Source organism: Corapipo altera, unplaced genomic scaffold, assembly GCF_003945725.1.
Source record: "Corapipo altera isolate COAL_440 unplaced genomic scaffold, ASM394572v1 1, whole genome shotgun sequence".
Classification (NCBI taxonomy): domain Eukaryota; kingdom Metazoa; phylum Chordata; class Aves; order Passeriformes; family Pipridae; genus Corapipo; species Corapipo altera.
The window spans coordinates 4,026,887-4,041,163 of NW_020884873.1; the positions used below are offsets into that span (position 1 = coordinate 4,026,887).

Consider the following 14,277-nt stretch of genomic DNA (forward strand, 5'->3'; position numbering starts at 1 on the left):
TTTGCTCGTGTATTTGGCAGTCACTTGGAATCAAGTGCAGACTTGTGCTACATTGTGGGCTTGGCAATGACAATTTGTGTGTGTGTGGTGCTTTAGTTATATTAGCCCTGGAGGCAGAGTTAACACTTGCAGTGGGACAAGAGTATTTGCAGTCATCAGAGAACTTTGCAGTCAGCTTCAATAACATCACTCCATTTTTTTCACTTTTTTTTAACATTTTTTTTGGCAGCAGAGCTCTTAGTAGAACCATCTGTCTTTCTATTAGTGTTTTTGAGTCCTGTTTTGAAGCTTCTTTGCTTGGCAAAGTCACTTTCATCCTTGGAAACCATTTAAAAAAAAAAGTTCTGTGGCTCTTTGCCGAAGAAGAGTACTATGCAAAAATTCCACACGGCTGTTCATTTTTGTTCTAAAAGAATATAGTTACTTTGTCTTTGTCTTTAAAAAAAAAGCAAACCACAAAACCCCAAACAAAACAAACAAAAAATAAACACATGAAGAAAAGGCAGATATTGGGCTGTACTAGGATGACTGAGTGGGGATAGAGAACAAATCACATTTTATGTAATTTTTTCTCCAGCAATCCAGCTGAAAGTATGTATGTCTTACAGTTAACAGGATCGGAATAGAAAGGAAAATACTGAAGTAACAAAAAATGGATCAAGCTCCTTCAGTGTCTGGAGCTACATCTACTCCAGCTTCAGTCCCAATCTTAATCTCCCACTGCAAGAATTTCTGTCAACAGCAGTCTTGAACTTCATCCCTGAAAATTATTTCAGGCTATAAAGATACAGTCAGCACACACAGAGGTGTTGACAGGTCCTGGCGTAAATTAAGAGGTTATCATCCCAAATTTCGTATCATTCTTATGCCTTGTAACAGTGTTGGGTGAACTGAGACATCTCCTGGATTTTCAGGAGATTAAACTAAAATCAAATTAAGTGCAGATGCTGTGGTCTGAATTGTGGCAGCCAAGGAGCTCGTGCTGGTTCTCTTTTGCCAGTTCTGCTGGGCAGGCAATAATGAAGGGAGTAACACCTTCTCATGCCTGTGCTCATAGCAGGTTGTCTATCAACACTCTTAATTCTCCTAGTTTCTTAAGGCTGTGGATCACAAACTAAAGCGCAGTCTTCGATAACACATCTGCCTCTGGTACCTTATCTTTACAATGCCATCAAAAATCTAGACAAGCTCTCTTAAAACTTGAGTCAGTCTCCCGTTATTGACTGATCTGGTCAGTATTGTGGGGTTTTTTAATTAAAACTAGTCATTCAGCATTTTAATGTAGAAAACTTTTTTGTTTCTCATCTCTGTGAAATACAAAGACGATGTCCATTTCTAGCAATTAAAACCTCTGACAGAACTGGGTAAAAGCAATAGTATTAGATGTTGTGCCATGGCCAAATTCCAGTTTTGATGACTAATTTCTGCATGTCCTAAGTCCCCTGCAGTATCCACTTAATATAATATTTTCCACTTCCTAACTTGCATGGTTGTGTACAGTTGCTGTGCAGAGTTGAACAGCTAATGCTTCAGACGTAGCTGTGTTTTATTTCTGAATAAAATGTCTCAGCCTTTTTTCTTACCATTTCAGAGACCTTATCTTACACCTACACAAAAAAGTACATGTGTATGGGCAGAAAAATAGTACTGACTGTGCTGTTTGCTACTTATGCACTTATTTGTACTTCTTAGAGGAATGTCTTTGTGTTTGGGCTCAGTCAGGGTGAAAGCTACTGTCTGAGGCAGAGATAGTGTTACGCAGTGCAATAAAAGAGGAGAAAACACCACCCTACAGTCAGAGAGTCATCATGTACTGGGGTGGGGAGGAGTAATTAAGTGGGATATAGGTATGCATATATGTGGAACTATATATGGAGGTATATGGATATAGCTATGATATAGATATGTGGAACCTTTTAATTTATTTTGGATAAATGTAACTCCTATGAAGAGTTTGGTGATCAAGATGAAGCTGAATAGTGGATGCTACTGGGACACCCCGTTACAGAGAGGCGTATGCCAACCTGACCTCAGAGCAGAAGTAGAAGAAAGGGTGTTAGCAGACATTGTCTGCGGAAAAAATTCTGTGTTTGATTCTCCCTCTCCTGTTCAGCAGGTCCAGGGTCAGCTGCCTCCATTAATGATTCCCGTATTTCCTCCAGACCAACGAACCCTAGCAGCAGCTGCACAGCAAGGATTCCTTCTTCCTCCTGGTTTCAGCTACAAAGCGGGATGCAGTAAGTCCTGTAGATTTTTTTTTTTAGCTGGAAACGGGTACAGGGCACAGTTTCATGCTAGTCTGTATAAAAGTATCACCTCTCTGATGGACAAAGCCTTTAATTTGCAGAGATGAGGGTGAAACAGAGGATTAGTCGTTACCATGTGAGAAAAGGTGGTCAGAGATGAATTATGTGTTTCAACATAACAGCAAAACGTTTCACACAGCAGGTAGATTTGTGCACCTTCTCTCTGACAGGTCTTTTTGACAAGTGAACATGCTCATGGCCACACATACGAACTTGCATCTGAGAAGCTATTTGAAACTTCCAAATAAATTTCAACACTGTTGTAAGAAAACATGTTTTTTCCTGAAGCAGCCTGCTTACTATTTGTGAACTGAGGGCCTATTCTAGTCTCTTTCTTCACACAGAACTCACATTAATCTCAACGGGGGTTCTGCACAGAGATCAAAGATAGCATATGCCTTTCAGTTTGATGGACTAACACAAACTATGAGTGTATTTATGAGAGCCTAGCACTAAAAAATACAGCATCTATTTTTTTAATCTTTGAAAGATTTGTATTGTTCTCTACAATCCCCAGATTTTCTTTTTAATTTTATTTAAGCCTTCTATAGGATTTCATGTTCCTGTCAACGGGATGATAATAAATACAAGTTAAGGAATAATTGAGGAACTATATGTCCATGAATAGATTTAACTAGAGCATGAATTTCATGGACTTGCTGTCGTATTTGTGCTTATGCAACTCTTCTGCCACCCGTTTCCTACTGAGTTATCTAGGACTTACTTGCTCTACCCTTCTCTGTCTCTAGCATGGATGTTTAGCTTTATTATATCCATGTCAGTGTATGCATCTGTGTCATTAACTAACTCATGAATTCATCAGGTGTTTTGAATTACTCAGCACTTGCCACTGCAGCTGTTTCGTAAACTTGGGACATAAAAACATTTCTTTCAGTTTCTGAACATTGTAGTTCTTGAGTGCGAACTGTTGTGTCTTTGTCCTTTAATACCTTTCCCTAAGACTGTACAGACTGGGACCACTACTGAAAATTATTGCTCAAAACACTTCATGTCCTTCAGCAGCTCCAGTGCCAAATGTAGGCTCATTCAGTTCTTCCAGTGATTTCACATGCAGTCCCTCTCAGCTGGGAGAAGTAGTGATTCACATTACAGAATGCTTAACTGAAAGCCACGCTGACTGTGAATGCTACCATAACTGTAGGCCTGGAAAAGGTCAGGAAAGTACCCTGTTAGATATATCTGGCAGATTAAATTAGTTCCATGTTAATGAAGTCCAGTTTGGACAGAAAGAGTTGAGATGGTTTTTTTCCCTTCTTTTTACTGCATGCACATTAACTCTTAAGATAGACCTATAGTTCCTCACATCTGTGAAGTAGATATGACATTAGATGTTTGTGTAACCTTGAAAATGAAAAAGAAAGAAAAAAGAGCAAAGTTGCTACTGCTCCTGGCAGTAAGGCTTGGAATTAACTGCATGCCAAGGTCTAGGACTGAGCAGAAGCCAGTGGAAAAACAGCTCTGTGTTTGGTGATTCCCTGGCAGGTTTCACTGAATTTGACTGAGAAGCTGAGGAAAAGTGATAAGTAGTCCAAAGGATTTCTTCTTTTCACTCACAGTTTAGTATAAACAAAAAAGCATATACGGATTTAGCTACACCTAGAAAGCTTGTAGCAATGAAAAACCTAGCTACCTTGAAACTACATGTTCACATCAAGTAATGTTTTTGACAGACCATTAAAATATATTTCTCCCACTTTTCTGCTTCCCCTAGTGTGTATCAGTCCACTTGACAAGGATGTAATAGACTGTAAACCAAAGAGCTTTGGATAAAACTTTGTAAAGCACCTGAGTGATTTAGGAGACCAAATCTTCGCTTGAAGAGTGACAAAAGCACTAGGATCCAAGTCTCAGGGATATTTAGGAAATGCTTGTACTGTAAACTTCATGCAGTCACCTCTGCTGGCTTGAACTGAGCCGAGTGGGCACCAGCACAGAACTGCAACAGGGAACATGGAGCAGATTAATTTGCTCAGCTTCTGAACAGGTTAAATACCTAACTTTCACTGAGTTTGCTTTTGGATGCAAGACCTTCCTAGGAACTTCAGAAGACCCCTCTAGAAGCATTTTCACATGACTGCCATTCTATGTTCTAAATTTAGTTTATGTGCCTTATGAAAATGGCCCTCACTTCTACATCTTCCTGGCCTTTTTGGAAAACCTGCCGTTTTTTCTGGACTGATATATTTTTTTCAGAATCATTTTGCATGGCTGATTAATAGGAATTCTCTGGCAATGATTCTTTTATTTATTAGCATTAGCAACCTGCACATAGGAACGATAAAAATAGTTGTGGGACAATTCAGTTCCAGTCACAAATAACAGAAAACTATGAAAATTTTCTTATATTGTTCCTCAATAAAAGGGAGTTTTGGAAATCTGGGGGAGAAGGAAGAGAGAATTGTTGCGACAGCTAACTAACTAATAATGACTATATAACTAACTAATGATACTGAGAACGTTGATGTTGGATATCTGTTGGGGACACCTTCAAAGGGAAATTCATACTGTTATGCATCCTGCTCCTTTGAAAAGTCAGATCTTAACAGTGTGTCTGAAAATCAGCAGCATGTTATCTAAGGGTGCTGCAGGTCTCTCTCTAGTTAGCTGGTGAATTGGTCACACCTGAGGGCTGGGTTGCTGCTGTCTGCAGCCCCAGAGAGAACCACTTCCAGCTGCTCATCACTGTGCCTCAGACTTCCAACATACAGGCCAAGCTTCTTGGTTAAGCACTCCCTAACTTGCTTCCGTCCAGGCTGGGATAGCAAGGACCCTGTGTTAAAATTGCTTAAACTGAGCTGGCTCATTTTCATGGAAGCGTGTTGGGAAGGGATTAAACAAGCAGCTTGGTCACAGCGGTAACCTTTAGCAGGGAGCTGTGGTTGGAGATGGTGGGCTCTTCAGCCAGCACAGCTGCAGCTGGAAGAGGACCTTGAGGTCAGCAAAAGAGAAAAAATTATGAATAGCTAGTTATACTGTTGTTCTGCTTTCATTCAGCTTAGATAATTAGATCAAATTAACTCAGTGCTTTCTGATTCACCTGTCCCTCCCAACAGAGGGTCAAATGTATGTCTCCCTGTGGTTTCAGAGAATGTATGTGGTAGGATTCCTCAGCCAGTGCTTTCCGACAGACTGGTGACTTACCCAGGGAGAGACTGGAAAGGATGAGTACTTTTTGCTCTATGTGTACTTTGTTTTCTGAGGATTTGGCTGAAAACAACACAAATACAGTTGTAACAGTTAATAACAGTGGTCTGTTTAGACTCCCCTCATGGCAGATAACCTAAAGAAGAGTAGAGGAACAGGGCAGAAGTATGCTGATACTTCATCCCCCCATGCTTTGCCAGGTTCCAGTGACTGAGGACTCAGGTACCTTCTGACCCAGTGGTGGCATCGTTGTGTGATATGTTACTGAAAACAAAGAGGTTTCTTCTACTTGTGTTCCAGCCTGATTGAAGACATTCTAGACAGATGAAATGCTCAAAAGAATACAACAATATCAATCTCTAATATGTGCAAAGCAAATTATTCAATTATACTTTTCCAAATATTTTTCAAAATTGGATAAATACGGGGAGGAGAGGGGTAAATATTTTCTCCGTGGTTACATGGCAGGTCATGGTCTTTGGCTTCCAATTTGATGCACTAAATTCCCTTTTCTTTCTTTTTCTTCACAGCAGATCATGCTTGGGAGTGGCTTGGTTTTTCATTTTGTTTTGTTTTTTTTAAAACAGATGGTTTGCATTACATAAGGGACAATTTACACAAGTTGACACTTCCCCTTTTTTCTCTATGGCATATTGTGTGGTGGTAAAGTTGGCAGAGATAAAGAGAGGAACTTCTATTAGGATTACATTTCTATTTGAGAAAAAGATTCATAATCTATGCTTCCAGTTGATTTTTAACCTCCATCCCTAGTTATACTTGCATATATAAAATAGTTAATATTATTTATATTTAATATTAATATTAATATTTAATATTATTACAACCAAAGTATTTATTTCTTATGAGAAGAATAAGTTGGCAGTATATGATGGACTGTATTATCCACAATTAGCAAGAAAAATACTGGTCACCTACTTACTTGCTCCATGATTAGTTATCCATGCAGTGTGTGTTATTTGAAATTTAAGTATTTTTACTTCTATGCAAACCTCTTTATATGTATTTTATTGTACACGTAATATGTAGTTTTTATATAGACCTATAATGCAAATCTTTTTATGAAGAGCTGATGTTTCAAAGTGGATTAACTAAGTTAGTGACCTGCAGCGTGAGCAGATATTAGGAGTTAACCCCAGTATCCCAAGTATTTAAAATGGTTTAGCAGCAGATGAGCACCTTCCATTTGAGCTGATGTTGGAAGCAGAGCCCAGTTAATGCATTTCCCGAAGCTTCTCCCACATTTGGGCTCTGTAGATTGGTTCAGATCATTTAACCCTTTTTTTCTTCTCAGCCAGCATTCCATAACTACTGCTATCACTAGATGAGCTCTACTTGTGATACTTACTGGATAATAGACGTGACTCCCAGCATTTTAGCAGTGGCAAGTGAAATGTCAGCTCTGCTGAGGTCTGAGGAGCTGTTGCTGTTGACTTCACTGAAGTCAGATTTCACACCAGATGATACAGATCTGCTAGGGCCACTCTTAGAAATAATTAGAATTTATTTAGAACTAATTAATATTTGTGAAGTGCTTTGAAAGCATAAAAATGGTGTAAGTGATAGAAGAGGTTTTGTATTGTGCCCTTTAAAAACTGCATAGTTCTGCCTCTGAGGAGGCTGCTCTTCAGTCGTAGGTAGTGTGATCCTTTTATTAATGCACATATGTATAGATTTGTACGTGGAATACTAAGGCATGATTGTATCTCCTGTATAACAGATAATAAAGGAAAGGCAGAAGGAGTTAGGCTGAGAAAAGTATTCTCAGGGTGTTCAACACTGGGTGTTCTTCAACAAATGCAAGTATCAGAATGCTCCGGGTCAAAGTGCTTCCCTGTGCTGTTTCTGTGTTTCTGCGTTTGCAGCACTGTTCACAATTAGTTTTCCACTAAAAGACACAGAATAGCACAAACTTTGTCAAGAAGACAGGTCTTCCCCAATCAGTGGTGCTAAGTAAGATTAATTTTGGAAACTGCGCTCCATCACTTCTTAAACCATTTGATGATCACATTAAAAAGGAAGGGAGATGTTGACTAACCACTTAGAGCAGCGTGGTATGTTGTATCAGTCCTGAGGCTTTTCAGTATGACCAAAACTGTTGAATTCCAGAAAGGTTCTTCTCTGGAAGATGAAGAACTTTGTTTTCTAAACTGAATTATTTGAAGATTTTTAGGATTTGTTTTTTTTTCTCAGGAAACAATAGTTGCTAAGTCTATATTTCTAGGAGCGGGATTTACCCCAGTTACATTTTCCAGGTTATTCGCAAATTCTCAGGAAAGCTTCTAGGTAGCCTTTTATTTGCTGATACCTATGTTATTTTTATGGAAATATGCCAGATTTTGGAAACAAGAATTCTTGTTCTTTACCCGTTGCTCCTCTCCCCTGCGGATAATTTGTTGTAACAAATCATATTGTGTTCACAGTCAGATGTCATCAACACGAGGTTTCCTGAAAACGCTTTAATCGCTATTTCAACCATATCCAATTAGGGGTGAAAATGTGAATATACAGTAGGTACATTGTATGTGTCTTAGATATCAGCTCGTTGGTGCTGGAAGTGTTCTAAATAAAATAATGCACAGAAAAGTTATTGATGAAATATCTAATTACCTTTCCAAATTGGCAAAATTGTGCAAGATGAACAAGCCAAGCCTAATAAAATTGAAATATGCTGAATTATTCATCTATATTCTGAACAGTAATTCTGATGTCTGATAAAAATGAAACTCTCAGTTAATTGGTTCCTCACACAGTACAATAAAATTAATGTTTAGGAGTTAAATGCCATAAACTTCCTTAGGGAAATTTGCTGATGTATCTCTGTTTTGTAGTTGATCACATGTTTCATTGTTTAATGGAGTATCATGTGGACAATCTTATAATTTTTCTTGTGCTCAGTGTCCATGTTTCTGTCTTCTGTAGAGACTGAGTGCTAATTTCTGATTTAACTGTGTCAGCTGACATACAGGTCATTGGCAATCACCAAATCACAAGAAAAAAAATATTGACATTGCTATGCTTTTATCAGAATGACAAAAATAGGAACCATGTGTTGTGAGGACCACATACTGTAGCTTCTTTATAAAGATGCTAGTCATCTTTCAGGGCTACTGTTTATGCCTTGGAAAAGAATGAGCATATGACTAAACCCTCATGTTCCCCCCAGGATAAGAAAAGAGTAATAGCATTGTGAATAGAAACAGCAAGAAGGAGGAATTTTTGGTAACTACTTTGCCTTTTAGCATACATGAGAATGTGTCAGTTCTGTAAGGTTGCAAATGCAACGGAAGGCATCAAGGCTGCAAAATATAACAACACATCTAAAGATTGTTTCTAAGGGAAAGAATTCCATAGCTCCTGTTCTCTGTGTGGGGACTTCTCACAATAATGCTAATAAAAACAAAGCAGACAAGCAAAACAATGGAGTCCTGTAAAAACAGGCTGATAGTTTTAATCTGTTTCTGGGTCACAAAAGATGTTTGGTGGTACAGCACTGTTATCCACATTTGCACAATCAAATAAAGGTGCTGATTTTTAAATTCATGAGCACAAATGGGTACTCTGGAAATCATAGGATTATTCTGGTTGGAAGGGACCTTAGAAGGCTTGTAGTCCAATCTCTTCCTCCAAGTAGGGTCATCTAGGAGATAGGATCTGATTACTCAGGGCTTTATTCAGTTAGGGCTTGCAAACCTCCGAGGACAGAGAGTGCACAACCCTGCTTTGACAGCTTGTTTTAACATCTGGCTGTCATCATGGGGAAAATCTGATTCTCTCTTGATTCACTTTATGCCCATTGGCTCTTGTCCTCCAACCAAACACTACCAGGAGGAGCCTGGCACTGTCATGTTGATCACCTCCTCATAGGGATTGGAAGGCTGCTTTTAGATCCCTCCAAAGCCATCCCTTCTGTGTGCTGAATTGTTTCTCTAAAATACAGAACAGACTACTCTCCCTCAGTCAGTACTGTCCAGACCTATCTCAAAGAAAATCAGGGAACCGGTTTGGATATCTTTTTGGAGGCCAGGTGACATCTCCTTCATACTCTTTTTCTTATTTATCTAAATCCCTAATGCCTAGAGCCAGAAGTCAGGGAACACTGCTTTCACGGCTTCTCATTACTCTTTACTTCATGTCCACCATCACACCAAAAAAACAAAAGGAAAATGGTGATGGGGTTGAGAATGAATGAGTGGTGAGAACAGATGCAGTAGATTACCTGTCAGTTAACCATTAGCTGTGATTATTCATTATAAATACACTTAAATGATAAATTGAGTGTAAAATTATTGTGGCTTTTTCTAGAACTTGTCAAAAATGGGGGGGAAATAATGTAAGACTCCTTTTCATTCAATAGAAGCTACTATAAGGAAATGTTTATTCTGGTATTTTTCATGGAATTTAGTTTTAGAAATTATAATTTAAGAATTTGGTTTTGTTTCCTACTCCTTATATTCTTCACTCTGTTTTCTTTTTTTTTTTTCTTCCATGACCTCCAACATTTTTCATTTGCTGTCCCTGAAAGGCAGGTAGGAGGAAAACAGTGAGTTTTTTAAAAATCATGGGAAATAAACGCCCCACTTCTCCTCTTCTGGTATCCCTTTTTTAAGAGAAGAAAATTTCAGGAAAAAAAAAATCAGAGTGTTCTATTGTTTCATGTAATCAGGTTCAACTTAAAAATCCTGTCAAAACATTATCATTTAGCATTAGCATGTAGCTTGATTTATATAGCAAGTAAGACAATTGTGCCTGCTCTGAAGAGCTTGCAGCCTGTCAGGAGACAAGACAAGACACTAGGGGGGATTACACCATGAAGGAGAATAAATGAGATGAGTGACAGAAAAAGGAATACAAAAAGCATCCTAGGAGTTTGGGTGAATGGTGCAACATGCATAATGTTGGCTCCTGTGCTTCATTTTGTGGGTTTTTTTTTTAAAAAAGCCTTAACATTTTTTGATTTATTAAACTCCTTTGATAAAATTTTGCAAAACATATAAATGGTTTAAGAGCCACTGTTGTATTTCCACAAGTATAGAATTATTTAATATCCATGAACTTGGTAGCTAGTCAGTTGAAAATCAAGTTCTTAAACACAGGGCTGTTATTTTGTGTTTTGGGACAGGATGTCCACTTGGCTCTGTACCACAACTTACTTTCACAGAAAAGTGTTTTCAGTGGAGTATCATAGGAGAGTTCATAGAAAGAGTGGTTTGGAAGTGAATGTACTTCATGAAAAATCCTCTTGTAAGCAAGATCTTGGAAGATTATTTTGGGCAAGGATGAAGGTGTGATTTGAAATTGAAAGAAGTTGCAGTGCATAAATTATCAGGAAAGAGGTTCTGGGTATGTTTGTGGAAGACGGACCAGAAGAAGGATAGAGAAATAAAATATTGGCACGGAATTGAGGGTTCAGCCTTGCATTTTTTCTTCCCTGAACCACTGGTATTCTGCTTTGCTCATAGTGTCCCCAACACCTCTAATATACCCCATCAGCTCCCCCACATCCCCTTCACTTCTTTAGGTGCTGCATCACCAGTAAATTCTGTGCTCTTTTCATATAGTCAGCCTCAAATAATTCTGTTCTTCAAAGTGATGTCTCTGAGTAGCTGGGAAATAATTATATATTAGAGAATAATACATCAGCTAATGAAATAATTTTTAGCTTGTTCTCACAGTAAAAATCCTGGCCTTTGATCTGCTCCAGATTTTACCATATAGGGTACTAAAGAAAAACAACAGCAACAAAACTTCTCTCTGATGCTTTGTTTATAAGAAAAGTTCACACATAACAAGAGGCAGTTTGGAACATGAAAGAACTGCACAAAATGTTTCTTTTGGTAGCTGAGAGATGCAGGGAGGTACACTACTGCGTGCATGCATTAGTAGATTAATAGTGAATTTTGTAAATGGAAATGTAATGTGGTTGTTTGAGAATTTATTGGTGTTCTCAGTTGTGCAAACTTCTGACTGGCTTGGGAAATATCTATTTCTATTAACTGTATATCTCGCCTCACATTCCTGAAATGTTCCTAGAGCTTGGGAAAAAAATGTAGCCACTCTTTACATCTAAAAATAAGATATTTACTGAAGATGTAATGAAATCGTTAAGACATGCATTTCCCAGACTTCAGAATTAGCTAGAACTGCTCAGTGAGAAACTTCATTCTGTGGGAATAAATTTAGGGATAGTAGAAAGATGCATCATGTTCTAGAGAAACGGCAAGAAATGTATTTATCAGATAAGACCTGAGACCTTTGTTAGTAGTTTGAGGGGTGGCAGTTGCTTCTGCACTGTGTCATGTGAATATATAAGAGCTTGGCATTATCATGGACAGGGGCCCAAACCCTTCCCTGGGAAGGGCACTGTCTGAAGAGTTGTCTGTGGGTTCTAATCTTGGCTCTTACACTGGCCTGTTGAGTGGCCCAAGCCCTGGCATGGTGTTCAAGCATATTTCTTGCTCTTTTGTGATCTGTCTCCTGTGCTAAACCACATTATAGCAGAGGATATTACCCCAAACCGTAACAGTGCAAAGATTCATGACAGGTTGCAGAAGGCTTTCATTTTTGTTTGCTGTTTTTGTTAGTTAAAATTATTGGGGAGCAGTGGAAAAACGTAAAACCATTTAAAGAGTGAGCTAACAAAAAACCAGTCCAGTAGACAGACGAGCCTAGCTCTGCACAGCTATAATCTGGTTTTAGGATGAGTTTTTGCTTTAGAATCCAGAAAAACTACATTAGCATGTATTGGTGTAGTAGTTGCTTTCTAGTAGGAGTCCCAGAAGCGTTACCTACACTTCCAAAGCAAGTGGTTGTGACCATGCATGTGACCTTAGGATGTGCTTGTGGCCATGGGGACTTCAGCATGTTCTTCTCTCACAAACATCTCCTTGATATTTCTACCAAATGAACCATAAAGGGTAGGAATTACCACAACAGATGAGCATGTGAGAGTCTGCCTGGCTGTTTAGGAAGGTGAGAAGAGTGGGATTTATAAATTAGCATGATGGGCTGAGGCTTACACATGTGTGTGGAGAGAAGAGGAATGCGGGACAGTGCATGGAAACTGTCTTTTAATATGTATGTTTTAATACAAGTCATTCAAAACTAAGAATTTTAATTGGCTGTAAGAATCAGTGTCCTAGTGAGAAACTTTTCCCTCATTCTATTTTTTCTTTTTTTTTTTGAGTTGAGAAACTAAAAATTTTGTGTTCTTTCATGGCTTGTTTTTGATCAAAATGTCCCCTTCTAGAGGGGAGACTTTCAGACTGCTGCTGAGATTAGCCTGTGGGCTCCTAGTGGTATGGAAGCAGATAGACACCATTGACACTGGCTCTCTGACTACCATCTCTTTTTTCTCTCTGTCTTCACATGTTTAAGGCCCACGCCTTTAGTCACAAGATAACTCTCCAGAAAATTTCAAGTCAGAGAAATTAATAATTCCATCCATGATATGACAAGGAAAATGGATGCCTCAGTTAAAGCAAAGTAAAATTGGAAAGTGTAGGACAATGGCATCCTCTGGGGAAAAAAAACAACTGAATAAGTCAGGCAACCTGTTGCCCATTGACAAACATAAATAGAGAGGTTGTGGCCTGGTGCTGATGCAAAGACAGTTGTGGATGGGGATGCCTGGGTGGACCTTTGGGTTCCCGTTGCTTGGCTGGTAGGCCTTGAAAGACTGTGAGGCTTCAGTCAGCAAAGAGTTAGTTAAGATGTTCTTAAGTATAAGCATGCACACTTAATTTAAGTTAAATATCTGTTAAGGTGCCTTGCCAGCCCGGTTTTTTGCTAGCCCTTCATTTTTAGAAGTTGTGGTATTTAATTCTTAATGGGAGATCAAAATGCTTGAATGAAAAGATCTCTGTAAAGAAGGTTACATTATAAAAGAGAAAAAAAATATTAGCAGTTTTCCTGAATGTGTTTATGCCAACTCAGCTTATTTCTAACATTTAAAAAAATTAGATAAATGTCATTCTCTTTGTTTTCTGTAACTAAGGCTTGATAACATTATAAACTTTAATTCAATAATAACTAATAATGCTTGTACAGAACACCCTGCATTACCTTCTTAATTGTCTCCTCCCCCCCCCCCCCCCCGTTCATTCAAAAAAGCACAATAAAGGGGAAAACTTTTAATTTGCCTCTCTGATAAAATGTAAAGGAACATTTAGGTAGATTTTTCTGATAAAGTGTTCTGCCCTTTCCATAGTCTCATTTCAAGTGGCTGTTTTAATGCTACAGAAATCATGCATGTCACCAGAACATAGGGACATACAGAAATGCTCTGGTGAGCCTTATTTCAGTGGAAAGTGCCTAAACTTTTTATCATTTGGAGAAGCAATATAATGTGTGTAAGATTTTTTATTATATTTTACCAGTTTTCTTACTAATTTTGTGCACAGGCTAGTGTGAAGTTTATTTTAACAAATCAGATATGTAAGGAGTGACCAAAAGTGAGTACTCCATAACATTAAAACATACCAGTCTACATCTCAATTTTTGTCATCTCAGGTAATTTTCCTTTATAAATGACTGCAGTTTTTCCTAAAACTGTTACTAGGTCTCTATATCTCATCCAGCACAATGCAGTTCTTAGTAAGAATGAAGTAGATTTCCCTCAGAAGCAAAATTGAATCCCAGGTCATGAAGTGGAGTCAGTGCAGGGATTTAGGGATTTCGGAGGCTTGTATCTGATTTCCTTAACTTCACATGCTTTTTCTTGTTGTAGGATCAAACCCTGACACTAAAGTGAGATTTTTTTTTTTCTCACCTGAAAGAAAGCAGAGTA

General features: G+C 38.4%; 1 protein-coding gene across 16 annotated transcripts in view; it reads left to right on the plus strand.

Annotated features, from left to right (window-relative positions):
• Nucleotides 1–14,277, plus strand: part of SOX5 (SRY-box 5) — a 640,197-nt gene that overhangs the window by 534,092 nt on the left and 91,828 nt on the right. For 12 of the 16 annotated variants that reach the window (XM_027659186.1, XM_027659196.1, XM_027659172.1 and 9 more), the window contains one exon: nt 2,114–2,237. In XM_027659186.1, coding sequence (XP_027514987.1) covers nt 2,114–2,237 — 124 coding nt within the window. The remainder of the gene's footprint in view (nt 1–2,113; nt 2,238–14,277) is intronic. The other 4 variants (XM_027659149.1, XM_027659163.1, XM_027659259.1 and 1 more) reach the window with 1 other exon arrangement.